This window comes from Pezoporus flaviventris, unplaced genomic scaffold, assembly GCF_033815535.1.
Source record: "Pezoporus flaviventris isolate CSIRO_AGI_PZ_B2104156 unplaced genomic scaffold, CSIRO_AGI_Pfla_v1 ptg000018l, whole genome shotgun sequence".
NCBI lineage: Eukaryota > Metazoa > Chordata > Aves > Psittaciformes > Psittacidae > Pezoporus > Pezoporus flaviventris.
Window position 1 is genome coordinate 4140042 of NW_026892566.1, and position 18955 is coordinate 4158996.

Genomic DNA, 18955 nt, shown 5'->3' on the forward strand with positions numbered 1-18955 from the left:
CCTGGGATGTGTTGTGAAGGAAATGAGCTATTTAATTACATGTGCGGACGGAGGGTCAAAAAGAAAGAAAGAGGCTAATACATAGAGGAGACAAAACCGCAGAAGATGCATTCTGTCAGGGCAGGGGTTCATGGTATTTGAGGAATGATTTGTCTAGCTTAGCAAATTCAGAATGGCACTGTGGCTGGAAGGCTTCAGGCATGCTTTCAAGGGAAAAACTGCCAAAAATGTCATGCAGCACTGAAACATTCCTAAAGCAGACAGATAAAGAAAATCTTGTGTTTCTGTTGTTTAGAGCTCTTAGGCAGCTTCCAGTGGTGCTACAGACTTCTTCCCCGTGCCTGCAGGAAAAGCTGGTCCTAACTTGCACTACTGAGATAAACAACTCTCAGTCCTTTGGTATGGACAGTGGTAAGGCCAAAGCTACCCTCAGTTTAGTTGCGTGCTTTATCGTAGCAGCTGTCGGTACTCTCATTGTGAGCGTGGATGCCCAGCAACCTCTACACATACCAAACCTCTCTTCTTTACCTCATTGACTCTTCTATAGCAGGTTTCCAAGAGGTGCCATTAATCAGTTGAGTGCAATGCTTAGGTGAGTAATCTGAGAGATGTTGTGCTACCCTCAGAGAGGCATACAGAATCCTTAGGATTAGGTGATGCCACTACACATCTGCTATTCATCATAACAGATGACAGATCCGGAACATTTTGATCTCTTTCCAGTGTGAGTGTGGATCTTGGAGAAATCTGTTGAAGCCAGGGATGTTCCAGTGGCATGAAATAAATGACAGAGGATAAATAACACGGTCAGTATGCTTCTGACAGATTCTCACCAAGCACAAATAGGTGATTTTTTTCTGTTTCTCATTTCACTGGGGACTGGAGTAAAGGTGTTCGTACTATGCAAAACCTAAAAGTGCTTTGAAGTGCGGCTCTAAGTGCTCTCCCCCCCGCCCCCCCCCCCCCCCTTTCTTTCTTTTTTGTTCCTTATTTTCTGGTATTGTACCTTTTTTCACGTGGGGTTTTTTTGAGGACTTCCCAGAGGAATCCAACCCAGAGTAGGGAGGCTCCTCGTGGATGTCATAACCTCTTTTTTCTAATTTATCTGTTTTTAAAACAATTCTGCCTTGGAGACAGTTTCTTCTATTATAAGGGGTGTGGCCAATATATATGAAAATGATAACAGTTAACGTTAATCTAGTGGTGAAGAAGAAACTAGATCAAGTTAGATGTCAGTATAACTTCAGTGACATCACCAGCATTTACTGCTGTGATCTGAACCAGGACCAAAGGTTCTGTCACCCTTGAACAAAACAAAGGGATTTCTCTGCTCCCAAACACAGCTTTGATAGGCTTTAGCTTCAAGGTTTCTCTGTGCCACCCATGCTGCTAACAGCCTGGCAGGATATGTGCCCCGATCTTCTTCAGCAGCTGTTAATACAGTTTCATCAGCCATTCCTGCTTTAGGACCTTGGCGTAACCTATTTATAGACTGTGGTTTTCCAGAAACTCCTTTTGGAGTGTTTTTTACGAGCTGCTGTGAAAACCCCAAGCAACCACAGATAAAAAAAATGAACGGCTTCAAGACCTCTACCAGCCACATTGGCAAATGATAGCTGTATTCCATAAGTCATTTTTAATTTCTGTCCTTCAGTTTTCCTATAACAAGTCTTCTGCATTCTTGCCATTAATAGGCAGAAAATAACTATCTGCAGGTGACGTATTTTGTAAAAGACTTCAGTCCCCTCTTGTAGATTTAGTCACTGCCACACTTTTCTCCCTTAGAAACACTCTCCTTCGCAGTACATATTTGCATCATTAATTTTGTGTAAGTTGTGAGGCATCCCTTCACATAACGGGAACGGATTGCTTTGCCTGTGTTCATGCAAGTATGTGTAACAAGCGTAGGGGATTTCTAGCTCCTCCGTGTCAGAAGGCAGTGTCTGCAGTCCACAAAATACTGGGCACGTCAAAAGAGCTGGGAGGTGTGATCTTTCTGTCAAAGGGCGTCAGATCAGCCAGTGCAAGGAGGCAGGGAATTCATCCAAAGTGGGTACATGCAACGGGTCTTCTTTCAGTCAGAGACAAGCCTCCCATGAAAACCCAGAGCTGGCCACTGAAATCAGTCCCAGCCTGCAGCAGAGATTTGTGTCAACACTTTTATCTCTAGTTTCACTATGGCAAATCTTATGCTATTTTATCAACTTTTGAAAGAGAGAGCCTTCACAACGATCTTCCTTTCAGATGTGGATTTTTATGGGTTTTGTTTGGTTTTGGCTTTGCTTTTCTGGTCCAGAGCGTAACTGGGGCAATCCCGGGAAAAAAAAAAAAAAATCTCATTCGTTCATTTACGTTGGGCTTCATCCCATAAAAAAGGAGAAAGTTATGCTGCTTCTGTTACATCAGTACTGAATCTCTTCCTTAATGACATAGCTGGTGGGATTGAGGGTGCCCTTAGCAAGTTTGAAGGTTCCACCAAGCTGAGCGCTTGGAATTTTTGGCCAAACACAGGTGGTGCTGTGAGGTGGTGGGTCCCTGCAGCCACGTGTGACGTCACATGACATCACAGTGGGATACCCACAGCACAGCAAAACATTCTGTGCCCACTTTGGTAACTGGCCACATTGCCCAGGGAGGCCTGGACAACGCCGGGGCTGCTCTTGCCAGCACTCTGATCCGCAGGAGCTGCCCAGCTGCACCGAGGAGGCGAGGGGAGGCTGCGGGAGAGCGTGGCAGAGTGACACGCAGTGAAGTGCTGAGGAGAGAAGCCCAGCAGTTCTGCAGCAGGAACAGCACCTCTTGCCCAGCTGCTGCCGAGCAGGGGGGGCAAGGATGATGAAGTATCTGCTCTTTAAAGACTTGGGGCCTGATGACCTCCCAACCCTGAAGCAGCTGACCACCAATGGTAAGGCCCTGGCAGTGCTCTTCCAGGAGCGCTCTCAGAGCCAGGATGATGCAGAAGCCCTGCGGATAATGTGGAAACTCTAAGGCTGGGGTGTAGCAGGGTCTTCTGGAGGGGACCGGTGGCTGCAAGGAGCACCCTGCCTGCAGGTGCCCTGGGCCTTGGGAGTGGCTTTGGCAGCCCAGGCGTGTAGCCACTGACTGTGTCAAAGGGCAGGATCCCCTTCCCCAACACACTCCAGATGTCTGACATTCCTGTCCTGGGCACAGGGCGGACAGCTTGGAGGCTGGGGGCTGTCAAGAACACATCTGGGTAGCCCCACCGGTGCAAGTGATTGCTCAGGGCGAGAGGTGCTGCCCTGCACTCACTCCACTGCACTACTCAGTGGGTAGGGGTGCTGGATGTTGGCTGTTGCTGACTCAGTGCATGGCATTGCCTTTCCTTTGCTTTGTAGAAATCTGCAAGATATGGGCTGGCACATCTAAGTACATCCGGAAACAGCTCTTAGAGAAGAAGGTGAGCTTTGCCTCCTGCCCATGCCCCCTCCTGCCCCTCCAGGTCCCCAGAGCAGGGGCTCTGGTACCATCCCCAGGGGTACACGAGTCACCGAGCAGCCTTCCCACTTCTGCACACTCTGCCAGTGCTCCCTCTTCTTGCTTGTGTTTTCAGGCAGTGGATATCGGAATTGGAACATTTGCACTTGTCCTCGTGCATGCCAGGGTGGGAGAGGACAAGGTTTTGCCTGTTGAGAGACCTGTGTTCCAGCTGTGCCGGTTTATGAAGATGTTTTACAAGCTGAAGTGTGCAAAGACCAAAATTCCTAGTAAGATGACGGGTGTTTCCTCTGTAGAGCCCTTGCATTTGTCTTGGTGCTCACATCTCTGTGACATGGCTTAGCAACGGCTCTTCCAAACCGGAGAGAGCTGAGCGTGGGCACATGTACGGCAGCCCGGCACCCTGCCTCTCCCTGGGAAGCCAGCCTCTCAGCTCACACTACACTCCAGCTGGTTGCTCGCAGCAAGAGGCAAGGCCTCTCTGTGCCTTCTGTTCCTCAGGTCCATGCTGGATACATGGCCAAAGCTGAGAGGGGACTGCGCTCTGGCAGAGTGTTGCCCGAGGGATGGGCACAGACAGCAGGCACTGAGCTGAACTGTGGTGGGAGTCACTTGGTTGCTTTGTGCTTGTTTCCCAGAAGAGACACCATTCGTTCAGCTGGACTTCAAGCAGATTGGGGCAGACACGCGCTTCCGCCCAGGAATCGTGGAGCAGTGCATACACGAGACCCTGCTTTTCTTTGCTGGGGCCATCCGAGACAAGAGGGAGGTGGAGTTCTCCTTCAGGAGCATTGGCATCCTTGCTGTGCGAAGAAGTGTGGTCAGCATGACCTTCTTTGAGGACTGCTTGCTGGAGCTGGATGCCACAGGGAACATGGAGGCAGCTCTTCTCGGGGTGAGCTTGTCATTTCTCCAGGACTCCTCTTCATAGCTGTGCTGCAAGGCTGGCAAAGCTGTCTCCTGACACTTTCTCTTGGCTGCCATCACCTTCATTGCCACCTGGCCTAGACACGCTCTTGATGAGCTAGGCCAGTTCTCGGTAGCATCTTGGCCCCTTCAAGGGAGGGATTAATGACATCAAGGCAGAAGGTGGTGCGAGGCTTTCTGAGAGGCAGGCATTGTGTCTGCGGTGAAATGGTTGGCCACCTTTGTGAACAACCCGCACGTGCCCTGGGCGTCTGCTGATGTGCCTCTGTCCCCTTGCAGAACCCCAAGATGATGAAGATAGTGGCCTTTGCTGGCAAAAACAATTACAGCCGGGTCAGTCAAGACGGGGTCATCGTGCTGCCAAGGTGAGCAGAACGGCTTCTGCAGTGGTCAACAGCTTCTGCAAGTGACTCAGCCTCTGCTGTGGGACACTCTCTTGCCGAGGCTCTTCTCCTACCCAACTTAGGCAAGCCCAGTTTCCTGATCCACTCACTGCTCATTCCTCCCTGGCTTGGAGAAGGCAGACAAAGTGGCCAGCCTGCTCTCAATGTGACCTGAGAGAGTGTGAAAGGCAGGCAGGTCTGTGGAGCTGCAGGCAGGGTGTGTGTGATGGGATCATCAGCTCTTTGGCAGGAAGGCAAGGGGAGAAGTGGCAGAGGCTGATGGAGACTGTGGGGCCCTTCAGGTCACACAGAGAGCTGCGTCCTGCAAGGATTTGGCAGTGGCTCTCAACGATGCCTGCCAGCAGCTTACTGGCTTCAGCCCCTAGGGAGCATGAAGCCCTTTCTCCCAGCTGGCGCCTTCTTGTTTCCAGGCTTGTTGTGATCCCCCACCAAGCGTTGGACCGTGCCATGCCTCTGAAGCCCAGGAGAGAATCAGCACCTTGGGGAAAGGGTGCCCGCAGAGGTAATGTCCCAGCCGAGTGCTAGCCGGGTGCCGTAGGTGCTCGTCTCATCCTCATGAAGGCAGGAGACTCAAGCTTGCTGTGTAAGGTGTGGGAGAGAAGAAGGCAGCTCTGGGAGCCTGCACACCCATCCTGGTCCGTGTAGGTGACACCACCTGGAAGCTCTGAGCTGGAGCCACGTGCTGCAAAAGGGGCCTTGCAGCAGCTCTGCCTGGAGCTGTCAGCAGGGCTGGGCCAGGCCCGCATTGCTCTCGCAAGCCATGTGTGTGAATCTGAGGAGGAGGGCTGAGGTACTTGCCACTGCCCAACAGGCCCCTGGGCTTCCCCAGCACTTCTCTGTTCCTCCCAGTGGTGAGTCCCTGCTGCTGGCAGAGGTGCGACAGGGAGCAGGAAATAAAACATGCCCCGCAATGGCAGGTGGCTCAGTGGGAATTCAGAGCTGGAGCAGATCCAGCGTGGGCAAGGGGCCAGGACCTTGGAGCCATGGATACCAGGGGTGGCAAGCACTGTTGGTGAGCCTTGAGTGGCACAACTGATTGGCTCTGCTGCTCAGCTGGCCCACGCAGTCCTAAAGATGCTCTTTGCTCTTCTCTTGCCTCCCACTTGCAGTGAGTGTGCTGGATCCAGTGTTCCTGGCTCAGCAGAGAGTTTCTCTGGCCAGGCTGAAGGATCAGAAAGTTGAACAGATTAAGGCCCTGGAAGCTAGCCGAGCCAGGTGAGCCTCCTGGAGCAGTGTGTGGCTGGGGGTGCAGCGGCACACCGTGCCCTTGTGGTGCAAGAGAGAGGTTTCCCTTGGCTGGGATGCCTGTACTGATGTCAAAAGGCCCGAGCTGTTGTCCTGCTGGACACATGGTCCTCCTGCCGAGCTGCTTGGTGGTGCCAGAGCCAGGCGGCAGGATGAGAGTCCGTCCCAGAGCAACTGGCTCAGACTGTCTCCCGCAAGCTAAGCCCGCCATGTCCCTTCAGATTCCTGCCAGTAGTCAAGAGGATGCCTCAGGATGAATTGAAGCAGCCCAGAGGTGCAGCTCGGCCATCAGTGCAGCTCCCTGAGTATGCCCTGCAGCCCTCACGAACGGTATGCCCCAGGACTTTGCCAGCCTTGCGTCACATTTTGGACTCTGGGCTGGGGCAGAAGAGGCAGCAAGAGCTGCCCACCACTCCAGCCCTCCTGCCCTGCTCAAGCTGGAGGAGGTTTAATGCGGCATGTGTTGTGTGTGCATGGCATGCAGGAAATGAGCTCCCTGCACGCTGAGAGGGCTGATCAGCAGCTTCAGCTGCTGATGGGATTCAAGCGTCAGGAAGTGGAAGCAGAAGTGTGGCGCAAATACCATGCCAGCAGAACGGGGCAGAGCATGGAGGCAGGCAAGGTATGGCATGCAATTCACTTCACAGCCCCAGGAAGAACAGCATTTTCCTTCCCCACTCCCCGAGGACGGAAGCTCTCCTGGCACAGCAGCATGACCGCAGTGCTGTGGCAAATTGCCCAGGCAGGGCTCTAATGTGTGCAGGTGGCCGTGGGACAGGTGATCCGTTTCACTCCCGTACCCCTCTGTAAGGGATCAGCACCCCTGCCTTGAAGATTAAGCCACGCCTGGGGAGTCACACGCCTTGCCTGAAGCCTTGGGATCTGTCCCAGCTATTGGTGGCAGTGCATAACGGAGCCTCTTCTGCTTTTGCAGAGTCCCTGCCGCTACGTGTTTGAGGATCCCTATTGCCCTCCCCACCTCCTGCGAAAGGCTTATGATGAGAAGCTGAAGGAGAGGCTACTGGAGAAGGAGGTGCTGCAGGAGGAGAGGTGCCAAAGCGCTGCAAGGCGGACGGCATCCAAGGAGCAGGCAGAGCTGCACCTCCTGGGGAGAGCATGGGGAGGGTAAGTGTGTGCTGGCTCTGCAGAGGCCAGGGAATGCCTTTTGTGGCTCCCACCACTGGAGATGTCCAGGCTCAAGATGAAAGGCTGCCTTAGCTGACGGGGCTTTTCTGTCCCAAAGCAGGCAGTCTTTGCTTGCCCTGCCCATGCAGGACTTCGTAGGCACCCAGCCCCCAGCTGTGATGCCTGCACTGTCCTGGGTATGGCCCTGCCTGGCTTCAGCCCTGGCTGATCTGCATCTTCTCACTGGAGATGGGTTGGGGCACGGGGTCCCACAGGATGCCACACTGAGCAATGGACTGGCCTCAGCAGCTCCTCCAAGAGCTACTGGCTGAGTCAGGCTCTGGGGGTGTTGTGGTCTTTTTTTCCCGGGCCAGGAAGCTGAGGCCCATTCTCCTGTGTCCTTTAGCAAGCAGGAGAAGAGGAGGCTCTTGGAGCGCCAGTGGAAGGCCCAGGGGCTGCCAACCATACCAAGAAGCTGCGAGCTTCCATGGCGTACCACGGAGGAACCAGCAGCAGGGACTTTAGTCATCACGGCATTCAACGCTGTCAGCAGGAGACCTTCTCGCAAAGGGGAATGTGCCAAATAAAGGCTGCTGGTGCTGGTGCCTGTGCCTGGCCAGAGTGACCGTGCTGCTCCCTGCACTGCCTGATTGAATTTCTTTGAGAAGTACTGAAATACCTGACTTTGGGGTGACATGAGACTATATCTGTCATAGGCATCGCAAGGCCTTGCGGAAACTCTAGTTCTCCCTCACCCACATCCCACACTGCATAAAACTACATCAGCACTGGAAGACCAGGACTAAGTTTTTTCCACCCAAAATGGAATATTCAGTTCTTTTTTTCCACCCAAAATGGAATATTTAGTTGTTTTCTCCTGAATGTTTTCTTGCTGCAACAGAATCCCTTTTCCTCCAGATGAAGAATATTTCTGAATAAACAACAGTGGAGGATGGTGCGGTGTAGTGGTCAGGTAAAGACACCAGGAGAAGGGTCAGAAAGCAGCACCCAGAGACCGCGTCAGGGACCTGGGAATTTATTTCCTCTTTCTCCAATATAAAGCATTGCTGGCACCTTGCTAGTGCCGCCAGTGGGGTGGCCTCTTGCAGGGATGGGCAGAGTCCTATTTCCCTGGCACAGGCTCTGAGTGCTGCTTTCTCCCGCTTCTCCTGGTGTATTTCCTGGACCCCACGCCCCACTGATCCCAGGTTGGGTCCCGTTTGGACCTGTGATGAAACCAGCATCCCTTCCTTCCCACCGCAGACTGCAGGTGAATAGAAAAGAGCAGGTCTGTGAAGCTTGAAGAGTCACCCCAAAATTACAGACCCACAGGGACTCTTGAAACACCCTGCTTCTGAGGATGCTTCTTCCGTTTTTTCCATCTGAGCCACAACCAGCAACTTATGTCTAGAGCAGCAGTCACAACGGGGGCAGAAACTCAGAAATCACTGGCATCACCAGACAGTGGGATAAACCACCCCCTCGTTTCAGGCAGTAGGGCATCGCTCTTAATTTCTTCCAAAGAGCACTCCGGCTCACAGCAGGTGCCTTTGCTAAACCATCGCTGCCTCGGTCATGATCAGCTACTTAGTGGAAAAAATGAGTATGGGTACCAAAGTGCAGCACCCTACAGCTCTCATTTCCCAGGTAAACACCAAAGCTTGCTGGCAAAACAGCAAGCAAAGACTTTTCCAGGACAAAATGCAAACCTCTGCATTTCATAAGCAGTGTATTTCAGGTCGGGGGGGAGTGGGAGAAGCAGAAAAGTTCTGGCAACAGCAGAATAGTCCAAAGAATATTAAGCTGTGAATAGTCTTCATTTGTAGAAAGTCAGAATTAAAAGTTATTTTCAGCACAAAACGTCTCATCCGTCTAAAATAGGGTTTTTTCCCTAAGATTTCTCTTATAAGCCGTGTTGCTGCTAGGGCAGTACACCCTAAATAGGCCCGCACTTACATTTTGCAAGATCAGGATCTTGGGAAGTGATTTCTGCATGCCCGTGCTTTTCTCTTGGTTGAACAGCAGAGGGAAGCACGAGGCCCACGATGTGAGGAACATGTCCTTCACTTGTCCTTGAGAAACCACAGTGGAAACAGAGCAAAGATGAGTTTAGCAAGGACAGAACACTCTTGCAGCATACCATGCAAAGCCCATGAATATGGGTGGCAAAATCAAACCCGTGAGGCAGAACATACCATATAAATGTATAGCAGATTTGAATCACTGGCAGTTAGTAAGGATGTTGGGGTTCGGTTGGCGGGGTGGGGGTCTTATGTGATGGTTTAATTGCACGTTGCGTGACTGATGTGACACCATAAGAGAATACCTGGTAGAGGAGTTTCACTCTGCAGTAATTTCTTCCTATACTCATGTGCTGTTAGCATTTCCTCATGTCTTACTGCTGAGGAAACTGGTAAGCACAAGTTAACCTGAACCCACCTATACAAAGCAAATGAACAGAGATTTTTATACCCAGCAACCCAGTAAATGACCTCAGCTATCTGCAGATACCACTAGGAGGATGCAGGAGGAGGAATGCTTGGGCAGTTTTCCACTCCTCATACTGAAAGGAAAGCTTATGCTTGCAACAGTGATACAGAGGTTTTGGAAAATACCTTTTGGTATCAAAATGGAAGCTCCCTTTTCTGAGTAAGATATATTAGTCGCGGCAGCAGTTGCAGCACGTACTGTGAGGAAATCCTTGTTTCAGACAAAAAGGTTGAAGCTACTAAAATCAGTCAGGAGAAGGAAAATGAACATGATGAAAGGAGGACAAAAAAAGACCTTTTTGTGACCAGAACAATTTCTCTGCATCCACGAGTATTCCCATCCAAAATCACTGTTAGAAGTTAAAACAAGAAGAAATACTTGTGAACTGAAAATACGGGTAAAGTAGACTTACCCTAGTGTAAACAAGGAAACGGATTCTGAATATTTTACTTTATATTAGGGACTGCAGGGTTGGAGGAGGTACGGGTCAGTGCTTGGTCGGGCTGGGGGGGTGAGTTACCGGTTGGCTGGTGGTGAGGTGTTGTATTCTCTTCCCTTGTTATTTCCTTTATCATTGTTATCATTGGTGGTAGCAGTAGTGATCTGTGTTATACCTTAGTTACTAAACTGTTCTTATCTCAACCCCTGGGAGTTGCATTCTTTTCGATTCTCCTCTCCGCCCCTCCGGGAGTAGGGAGACGGAAAGAAGGGGGGGAGTGAGTGAACGAGTTGCCTGACTGGGTTTAAACCACGACAGTTCTTTTCGGCGCCCAACGTGGGGCTCGAGGGGTTGAGATAACGACAGATCTGACCGGATTAATAGTCATTTGTCACAGTGCTGATTCATTGGCTCTCAGAGTTGTTCCTCTTGATCTCACAGTTTCAGAATGCAGTACCTTACTTAGAGCCGCTATTTGCTGTGTTAAGTGTTTATCAAGTGTGGGGCTTCGGCTAAGGTTCTTGTCTCGCTGTGCTTTATGGCCATGACTTGTAACACGGGTGGGCTCCAGCAGCAGGGCGGGACGGACGTGGCCGTGGACTTGTACCTGGCCGTCCGGCTGCTCTTCACCGTCCTGGCCCTCGCCCTCGCCTCCATCTTTGGGAAGCTGCGGGGAACTGAGGGGGAGCAGCCCCGGGAGCCGGCGGCTGCTGAAGCGGCCCGGGAGAGCGGGCCCGGGGACCAAGCGGCGGCGGGAGTGGGGCCGGAGGCCACGAGGGGACGGCTGCCGGTGGAGGAGGTCGGGCCGGGCGAGGAGAGGAAGGAGGCGGCTGCAGAGCAGAGGGAGAAGGCGGCGGAGGAGCCGAGCCCCGCGGAGGAGCCGAGGCCTGCGACTGCCGAGAGCATTCCCCGGAAGCCGCGCGCCGAGCCCCAGGAGGACGCAGGAGACCACGCAGCATTTCCCAGCAAGGCAGGGGAGGAAGAGCTGGACTCAGGAAAAGAGAAGCTGGTGGTGGGAGAGCCGGCAAGCACAGCAGCTACACCAGCCCCAGTGACAAGCACAGCAGCATCAACTGAGAGTTCTGAAGGTTTTGAATGGCATTTGGGTATCCTTGGGACCTGCCTGCTGATTGTGATGGGGATCAGCATGTTGGCACACACACAGACTGTGTTCTACCCACAACCATTTTGTCTGATCTCAAAAGTTAAGCAGAGTCAGGTTTGGGTCTTGTCTGGGGTTAGACGACGATATAGGGGGACCAAGAGGTTTTCTCCAAGGCTGGACAGTCATGAGTGGCAGGGCATGTGGGACAGTATGGGCAAGTATCTAGTCCACTGGGCCCCTCCAGTGCTTTGGAAGCGTCGGAGATGGAAGGCAGCTGTATGGAGTCCCCAGCAGCAAGCTGCAGAAACTGCTGAAGGGGACAGTGAATTATTTTGAGCCTGGTGGGCCCATGGCACTTCAGGCCATCAGAGCAGAGATGCAACATAGAGATGGACTTATGATCAAGGGGTGGACTTAGCAATGGACACTATTGCCCAGGTTATTCACAAGTGTGACCACTGCACACAGTGTCTCCTGCTCTGAAAGACTCTTACAAGAGATGGAGCCTGGCATCATGGACCAGATGGACGCAGCAGCTTTATAGGGACTGGTCCATGCACTGAGATAAGAGTGATGGTATATTGAAAATGTGGGATCTAAGCATGACGTGAATGGTATGGAATAAGGGGTGGATAATGTCCTGGGTTCAGCAGTAGCAGTCATTTTTCTCCTCCTTAGTAGCCTCTGCAGTGCAGTGTTTTGACTTTCAGCTCGGGAACTGAGGTGATAACAATGATGTTTTGCTTTGGCCAAGGACTTTGTGAGCCTCATGCTCTGCCAGGGAGGAGGGGAAGCCAGGAGGAAGCAGAAACAGGACACCTGACCCAAACTGACCAAAGAGGTATTCCATACCACAGCACGTCATGCCCAGGATGTAACTGGGAGTTAGCTGGAAGGGCTGGGAGACTGCAGGGTTGGAGGAGGTATGGGTCAGTGCTTGGTTCCTTGGAGAAGGAAAATGAACATAATGAAAGGAGGACAAAAAAAGACCTTTTTGTGACCAGAACAATTTCTCTGCATCCACGAGTATTCCCATCCAAAATCACTGTTAGAAGTGTCCTGGGTTCAGCAGTAGCAGTCATGTTTTTTCCTTTGTGGTAGCTGGTGCAGTGCTGTGTTTTGACTTCCAGCTTGAGAACAGTGTTGGTGAAGCCGATGTTCTCAGTTGTTGCTAAGTGATGTTTACCCTGACCAAGGACTTTGTGAGGCTCATGCTCTGCCAGGGAGGAGGGGAAGCTGTGAGGAGGCAGGGACGGGGCGCCTGACCCGGGCTAGCCGGGGATGTGCAGGGCCTGGATACCAGTGGCAGAGAGGACAAGGATAGCTGCTGGCAAAAGGGAATATTCTGCTCCACACACGTTGGGGGAAAGACCCATGGCAGGGTGTGTCCCTGGGGGTACTGAATAACCCCCAGGAAGAAAAATCCCTTTCTCATGACAAAGTCAAAGTTTTCTTGTCACATACATGCTACTATAACTATGACCTTTGGTAAAGCAGTACAGCAGGGACAGGGGCAGCACTGAGCAGGACTGTGCGCCAGCAGTCACCAACTCTTTGCATGGAAACAAGACCCCAGGAGCCCCAACCCTCTTGTGCTGATGCTCCTTTTTTACAAATTCATTTTGTTCTCTGCAGCTCGGATGACCAGGGTCACACCAAAGTCCTCTTCTGCTTCTCCCCTGCCACGTCGCAGGGTCTTCAGCCTGGGCAAACCTGCCACAGGATGCGTGATGGGACCCTCTCCCTGTTAACTGGGCTGGTTGGTGAGGATAATGCCACCACACGTGCTCGCTTTGAGACTGTCTGTCTGAAATTCCCTGAACGACAATCTCAGTCTCTAGCGGTCAAATTTAAATACAGTATTTCTTATGAATGGAAAATAAAAGGAGGAGGTAGGAACAAAATAGTTTGCCCTTTGTATCTGTTCATACAGCTGTCTGGAGATGAGCTAGGAAGGGATGCTAGGTTTAGTTACAGTCTATAAAAATACCTTGCATTTTAATATGTTTTTCCTTTGCTATCCCTTTGGTCTTTTCCCAACCCTGCAATGTGCGGCCCACATCAGATAGCAGATCACAGAGGATAGAAAGAAATGGCTGTGGATTTTTTTCCTCACCTCTTGTCATTTTTATACCTGGCCACTGCTAAATAGGGGCGCTCACAAGTGGACACATGCTTCTGTTCCAAATGAGACATGTGCTTCAGGTACTTCTTTTTCAGAGTGTTCTTCTGAGCGGTATCCTAACAAAAGAGCATCTCTCAAATAACAGCTAAACCTTGTGAGTGAATTCATGTTTGCCATGGCTGACTGAGCACCAGCATCCCTTTCGAGCCTAGAAGAGCCAACACTGCTTTGGCAACGCTGCACAAGAGGCACCTCCTTCTCTTGCCTCCCTCAGAAAGGAGCTGGCTATGCCCAGGGCCAGGGCCTCCAGCTGGGGCCATCCTGGCTGGGTGGAGTATGGTTACCTGTGGCAGAATATGGTGGTGGAAAACCCACCCTTGAGATCCCAGCACCGATCCTTGAGATCGGTTGTGGCTTTTCTTTTCTGGTCCAGAGGGTAACTGGGGCAATCGCAGGAAAAAAAAAATCTCATTCATTCATTTATGTTGGGCTTCATCCCAGAAAAAAGGAGAAAGTTATGCTGCTTCTGTTGCATCAGTTTATAGCATGGATTTTTTTATTTTTTTTAATGGGGTTTTCACATTTATTGTATAGCTTAGCTCTGGCTGCCTTTGAATTCCCAGTACACTGGCACTGCATACAATAGAGCTCCAGTGCAGCCTTGACATTTCCCTGTGTAGTGAACTAGATGGCAGGGCAGCAAGCCGCATGAGAAAAGGTGGGAGCTCTGTTTTTTATAATCGTAAGAGAAATGGAAATCAAGGATTTCATTAGTCCTTGCTCTCTTTGTAATTTGGAGTGGACGAATTATGGTTTACACTGCTTGCACACTTGGATAAATGCATCTTGATCTCAAACACCCAGAGATGGCCTGAAACCAGGGATCAGTTAACTCCTCAGTAAAGGCTCCTTGGTTTTAATTTGCAGGCTGAGCTATATGTTGAAAATAGTTGCCAGCTTGGACAGGTCCTATCATGCTGGTCTTCTGGGGAGGAAGACATTCTAGTTGGTTCTGGAGTTGCCTGTGCCTGGCTTACTGCACAGCAGAAGAAAATGGTATGTCTGACCTACAGGGATGAAGATACAGATCTAAAGGAACAGTAGCGGGACAAGAGCAAAGCAGAGCAAGCACAACTTCCTCAGTGGTGGAGGAAGGAGCAAATCTGGGGCAGTGAGATCCATTAAGCACAGAGAAAAAAAGCATGTTCCATGCCACGCCCACTCCTTGGCAGACAGGTTGGGACTGCAGGAGTGAGTGTTTCTCACCATAAGGAAGGCTGTATTTCATGTGGCATGTATTGAGTATTCGTGCTCTGAACTGAGCTGGCTGGAACGTCGGACGAAAGAAACTGAAACTGAACTTTTCAGCTATGCATAGGATTCTCAAATGGCAGCTCCTTCTATAGAAAAACAATGGAGCAGCGCTGCCAATGAGCGAGGCTTTCTGTGACCAAAGAAGCTTATCAGTGATGGCAGTTGTTACTTATGCAAGGCAAAACTGTGTTTGAAGAAGATTAATTTGCAGGTTTTAGGCAGCCATTGCAAAGCCAGACTTCCCTTGTCTGTATGTGTGTTGAGGGCAGACAGTGTTCTGCGTATTTTTTGTTGTCGGGCTCACGTAAAAGTTTTCAAGGGGGGGTGTACAAAGGCTGTGAGGCTCCTTTAGTTGTTTGATAACCATGTTCAGAAGAAGCTGCCCTCCGATTTGGCTCCCAGTGCTCCACCGGTGGAACGTCTAGGATGCACACCAGAGCCGTGGAATGAAAAAAAAAAGAAAAAAATAAAACAACCCACCAAAACCCTTTCAATCTATTGAAGTGTTGGGGCAGTTTGTAGAGACACCACAAAGCCTAAAAAGCGCCTGCAACATGCTGGGCGCATGGGAGGAGCCCTGCTTAGTGTGTTTAAGGTAACCTGGGGGTGAATCCGAGACTTGGAGGAACAGATCGGTTGAAACAAGAGCTGTTAACTGCTCACTGAAAAAGCGAGAGGGGTAGCGCAACCGCAAGGTCTATCAGCCGCCACCCAAGCAGCATCAGGGTAGCAGAAGAAGAAAAAAAAAAACCGAGACGAGGCAGACCTGAAAAAGGAAGGAGCCAGTGCAGCTCCTGTGTTTCCAACCTGCCTGTCCCTTTAACGGCGGGTAATGACACAGCAAATTCCTTGATTGTTAACACTGCCGTTTACTTCTGCAGCTGCTTCACATACCTTTTGCATCAGAATGCCGGTGCTTTAAGGACACACTTCAACTTGTCTTCTTCTCAGGAACTGATAACCCTGGGGGAGGGGGTATATTTGTGTCCTCCTGCTTCCATGGCCATGGCGGCTGCCTGCAAAGTTTGTCAAGCCTTACCACGAGCTGGACAGACGAGTGGAAAAACCCGATGTCTCAGCTTCAGAAGCTGAACATGAATACCCCGAGCAGAATGAGATAGAGGAAGAGAAAAACGAATGACTGCAAAACATTACTTGGGGGCAACTGAAAAGTAACAACTTGAATATATGTGCTTGTAAAGTAGCTATTATTAGAGGCTGTGATTTTGTGTATAAACCACCTGTATTTACTAGCCAGTTGCTAATAAGAAACTACGCCTTGGGTTGTATGGATTTGTCACTTGTAAAAGAGATGTTAGAGCATGCAAATTTGCAGCAGCTGCTAGAAAATGCTAAGGCAAAAGCTGGAAAGATTCTAATATGATGGCAGTGTTATAAAGCAGGTGTTGATATGATATGCGGATTAACTCCACAACTCGTTAAAGTTGTAAAGTAGGTATGCTTTTTGTTCAGTGCTGAGGTGCATGGGGATAGTTCCTCCAAAGTATGCACACCCAGAGTCATTTTTTCCCTCTACATTTATTCTCTTAAGGTATACATACGCATTAGATTACTCGATACGCCTATACATATTTAGTATCTATCCCAGCTTCGTATTATAATGAGCTAGAAGGTCCTTTGTGCCTGCGCCCCCCTCTGGTCATGGGCAGGGGTCTCAAGATGAAGTAAATGAGTCTTCCTCCTGTGAGTAGAGGTCTTCAAGATGAAGTAAATCAGTCTTCTTAAACTTTTCACCTTTTAGTCTTCACATATGGCCTTAGGGTTTGGTCAGTGTCTCATCCATAAACCATCCCCCTTATCAGGCCTTTCCTTATCAACAGCTTGTTATTAGTCCAGCAATCACTCATTCCAAATCATCACTCATGAAGTTCTGGTGGTTTAAAATGAGCCCATCAAATTATAAAATCCCAAAAGCAGCAGAGTATGGAGGTTTTGTAGTCAAGGCATCCCCAACCCAGGGGCTAATTTATTGGTGAAGGTACCTGGCTGATTATTCTCATCTGTGGAAAAATAAGGAGTTTTAAGACAAGTTGTTCTAGTGCTTCTCACAGCAAAACACCCCTGGAAAAGAGAGTAGTGCAGTCTTTCACAGGTTAAACAAAGGCACCTAGCTTCAAAGATTTCTTGATCTGCAGGCTGCCGTCAGAGAAAACCCAAGAGGAAGAAAACATGCCCATTCATCATTACCATGGAGTCTTGCTGCCATTTTCCACAGTGCTGTCTGGACCCTGTATACTCAGCATCTTTCAAAGCTGAGTGCTGACATGAATTACAGTCTTTTCAAGTTTCTCTTCAGGATGTGCTATGCATACATATTGTGCAAATTCCTTGTCTTCCTTTCTGGTCCTGAGTAATGGCCCGCTCTTCAATCTAGTTAATAAAACAGAAAGACGCAACTTCCACTGAAGCTTGCACATGATGGAACTGCCAGTGTGTGGGATCAAAAGCACTACATTATGGTTCTCTGGAGATCAAAAATAGAAACACAATGGAAGAAATCTGAGATGTGGTAGAAAAATGACACAGTTGTTTTTCTTGGAAAATGAAAATGCGCAGGCTACTTATGGCATTTCAGTTTGTGGCATAACTTGCAGTCTCACCATCAAACAGGTATATCAGGCTGGTAAGCAGATTGCTGTCATTTTCTGATCTAGTTGAAATGCTTATGGAGGAATTTTAGAAATCATTTTGTCATGTGTGTATTGTACAAGGGAGTGCATGTCTATCCCAAAATTACATAATGGTGAAGTGCTGGAAACAGATAGATAACTAACATAGAGATACTTCGGAATTTACAGCTGCTTAGAGGTTTCATTTTATACTGATACCTGTCAAACCAAGTTAAAGACTAAAGTAGGTCTCCCTTCCCTTTTCTGTATCACTCAGCAGAAGTTCCTGTGCTTTTTTTTTTCATTCTGCTAGGAAAAATAAAAAAATTGGTAACGGTGGAAGTTTTAGCATGAAGATATGGTAAAATCACGCTAGTGGGAGTCTGATCCTTGACTGAAAACTTGTTTTGCAGGAGCTTTCCCTTTCAAGGTGGAAGATATTCAATGCCACTTTTATAGATTCATAGAAACATAGAATCCACTAAGTTGGAGAAGACATTTAAGATCATCAAATCCAACCATTACCTTATGCTGACTGGGCGTGATCTCTCTGTTTTCCTGCACATGCTTGTGATCTCACTCAGGATGATCTGCTCCATGACCTTCCATAGCCCTGGGGTCAGACTGACAGGCCTGTAGTTTCTGGGGTCTTCCTTTCTGCCCTTTTTATAGAGAGGCGTCACATTTGCCAACCTGCAATCCTCTGGAACCTGCCCACTGCTGATAAATGATGGACTAGGACAAATGATGGAGAATGGCCTATCAAGCTCCTCTTCCAGCTCCTTCAGCACTCTTGGGTGGAACCTATCCACCCCCATAGACTTATGTACGTCTAAGTGGAGCAGGAGGTCACTAACCCTTTCCTCCTGGATTATGAGGACTTCAGTCATCTCCCCATCTCTGACATCCAGCTCAGGGGACTGAGTAACCTGAGGATGGATAGTGTGACTATTAAAAAGTGAGGCAAAGGTGGCATTAAGTATCTCAGCCTTTTCCTGATCTTCAATCACTAGGTTTACTCCACTATCCGGTAAAGGATGGAGGTTCTCCTTGGTCATCCTTTTATTGCTAATGGATTTGTAAAAATACTTTTGGGCTGGTACATCCCCTACAAGCCAGCAGCTGCACTACTCTTTTCTGTAGTTTGAGCCCCTGTAGTTTCCACAAGGAATTATGGGTCAACAAGGCAAAACACAACATTTATAGCATCATCAAGGATACTGCTTTCTTGAAATACAGCAAGAGTGATAGTATAACAAGTATCTGACCCCAAGGCCAAAGAAAAAAGCCAAATAAACTGCACAGATAGATACCTTTGTTTTCTCTTGGAAGCTGAGCACAAAAATCTCCACTTTTATGTAGATAACAAATTCAGAGGGGTTCAAGTCCCACTGCTTTGTGGACCAGACTTTCATTCTTAATATTATCACCCATGTCTGAAAATAAATAATGGCTTAAAGACTAATGCAGTGAGCAAAGAGATTCACATCAGCTTTTGCCTCATGCCAGCAGTGATGCCAGTTAAACCTGTGCAACAGAATCCTGACTCCTATTCTCGCCTCCACAGAAGTGGGTTTTCTTTGGCGCTAGCATGGAGCAAGCAATGGAGTCATCAGAAACCATCTTCAAAACAATATCCACCTGTGAGAAATTACTCTTTCCAAATGATATTGATTAGGAATAACAAGGGCAAGC

General features: G+C 49.3%; 1 protein-coding gene across 1 annotated transcript; it reads left to right on the plus strand.

Annotated features, from left to right (window-relative positions):
* The first annotated feature begins 2483 nt into the window (after positions 1-2483).
* Positions 2484-4771, plus strand: LOC133270146 (coiled-coil domain-containing protein 81-like). The gene is made up of 5 exons (XM_061455088.1): positions 2484-2905; positions 3357-3418; positions 3572-3725; positions 4095-4351; positions 4663-4771. The coding sequence occupies exons 1-5, from the start codon at positions 2833-2835 to the stop codon at positions 4750-4752; spliced, it is 636 nt and encodes a 211-aa protein (XP_061311072.1). The 5' UTR covers positions 2484-2832; the 3' UTR covers positions 4753-4771.
* The last annotated feature ends 14184 nt before the right edge of the window (positions 4772-18955 follow it).

Bases quoted from the DNA above. Each gene is read 5' to 3' on its own strand.
- LOC133270146 (XM_061455088.1), top strand. From the start codon at position 2,833: ATGATGAAGTATCTGCTCTTTAAAGACTTGGGGCCTGATGACCTCCCA. The intron at 3,726-4,094 runs GTAAGATGACGG...CTTGTTTCCCAG, and splicing joins TGCAAAGACCAAAATTCCTA to AAGAGACACCATTCGTTCAG. The intron at 4,352-4,662 runs GTGAGCTTGTCA...GTCCCCTTGCAG, and splicing joins TGGAGGCAGCTCTTCTCGGG to AACCCCAAGATGATGAAGAT.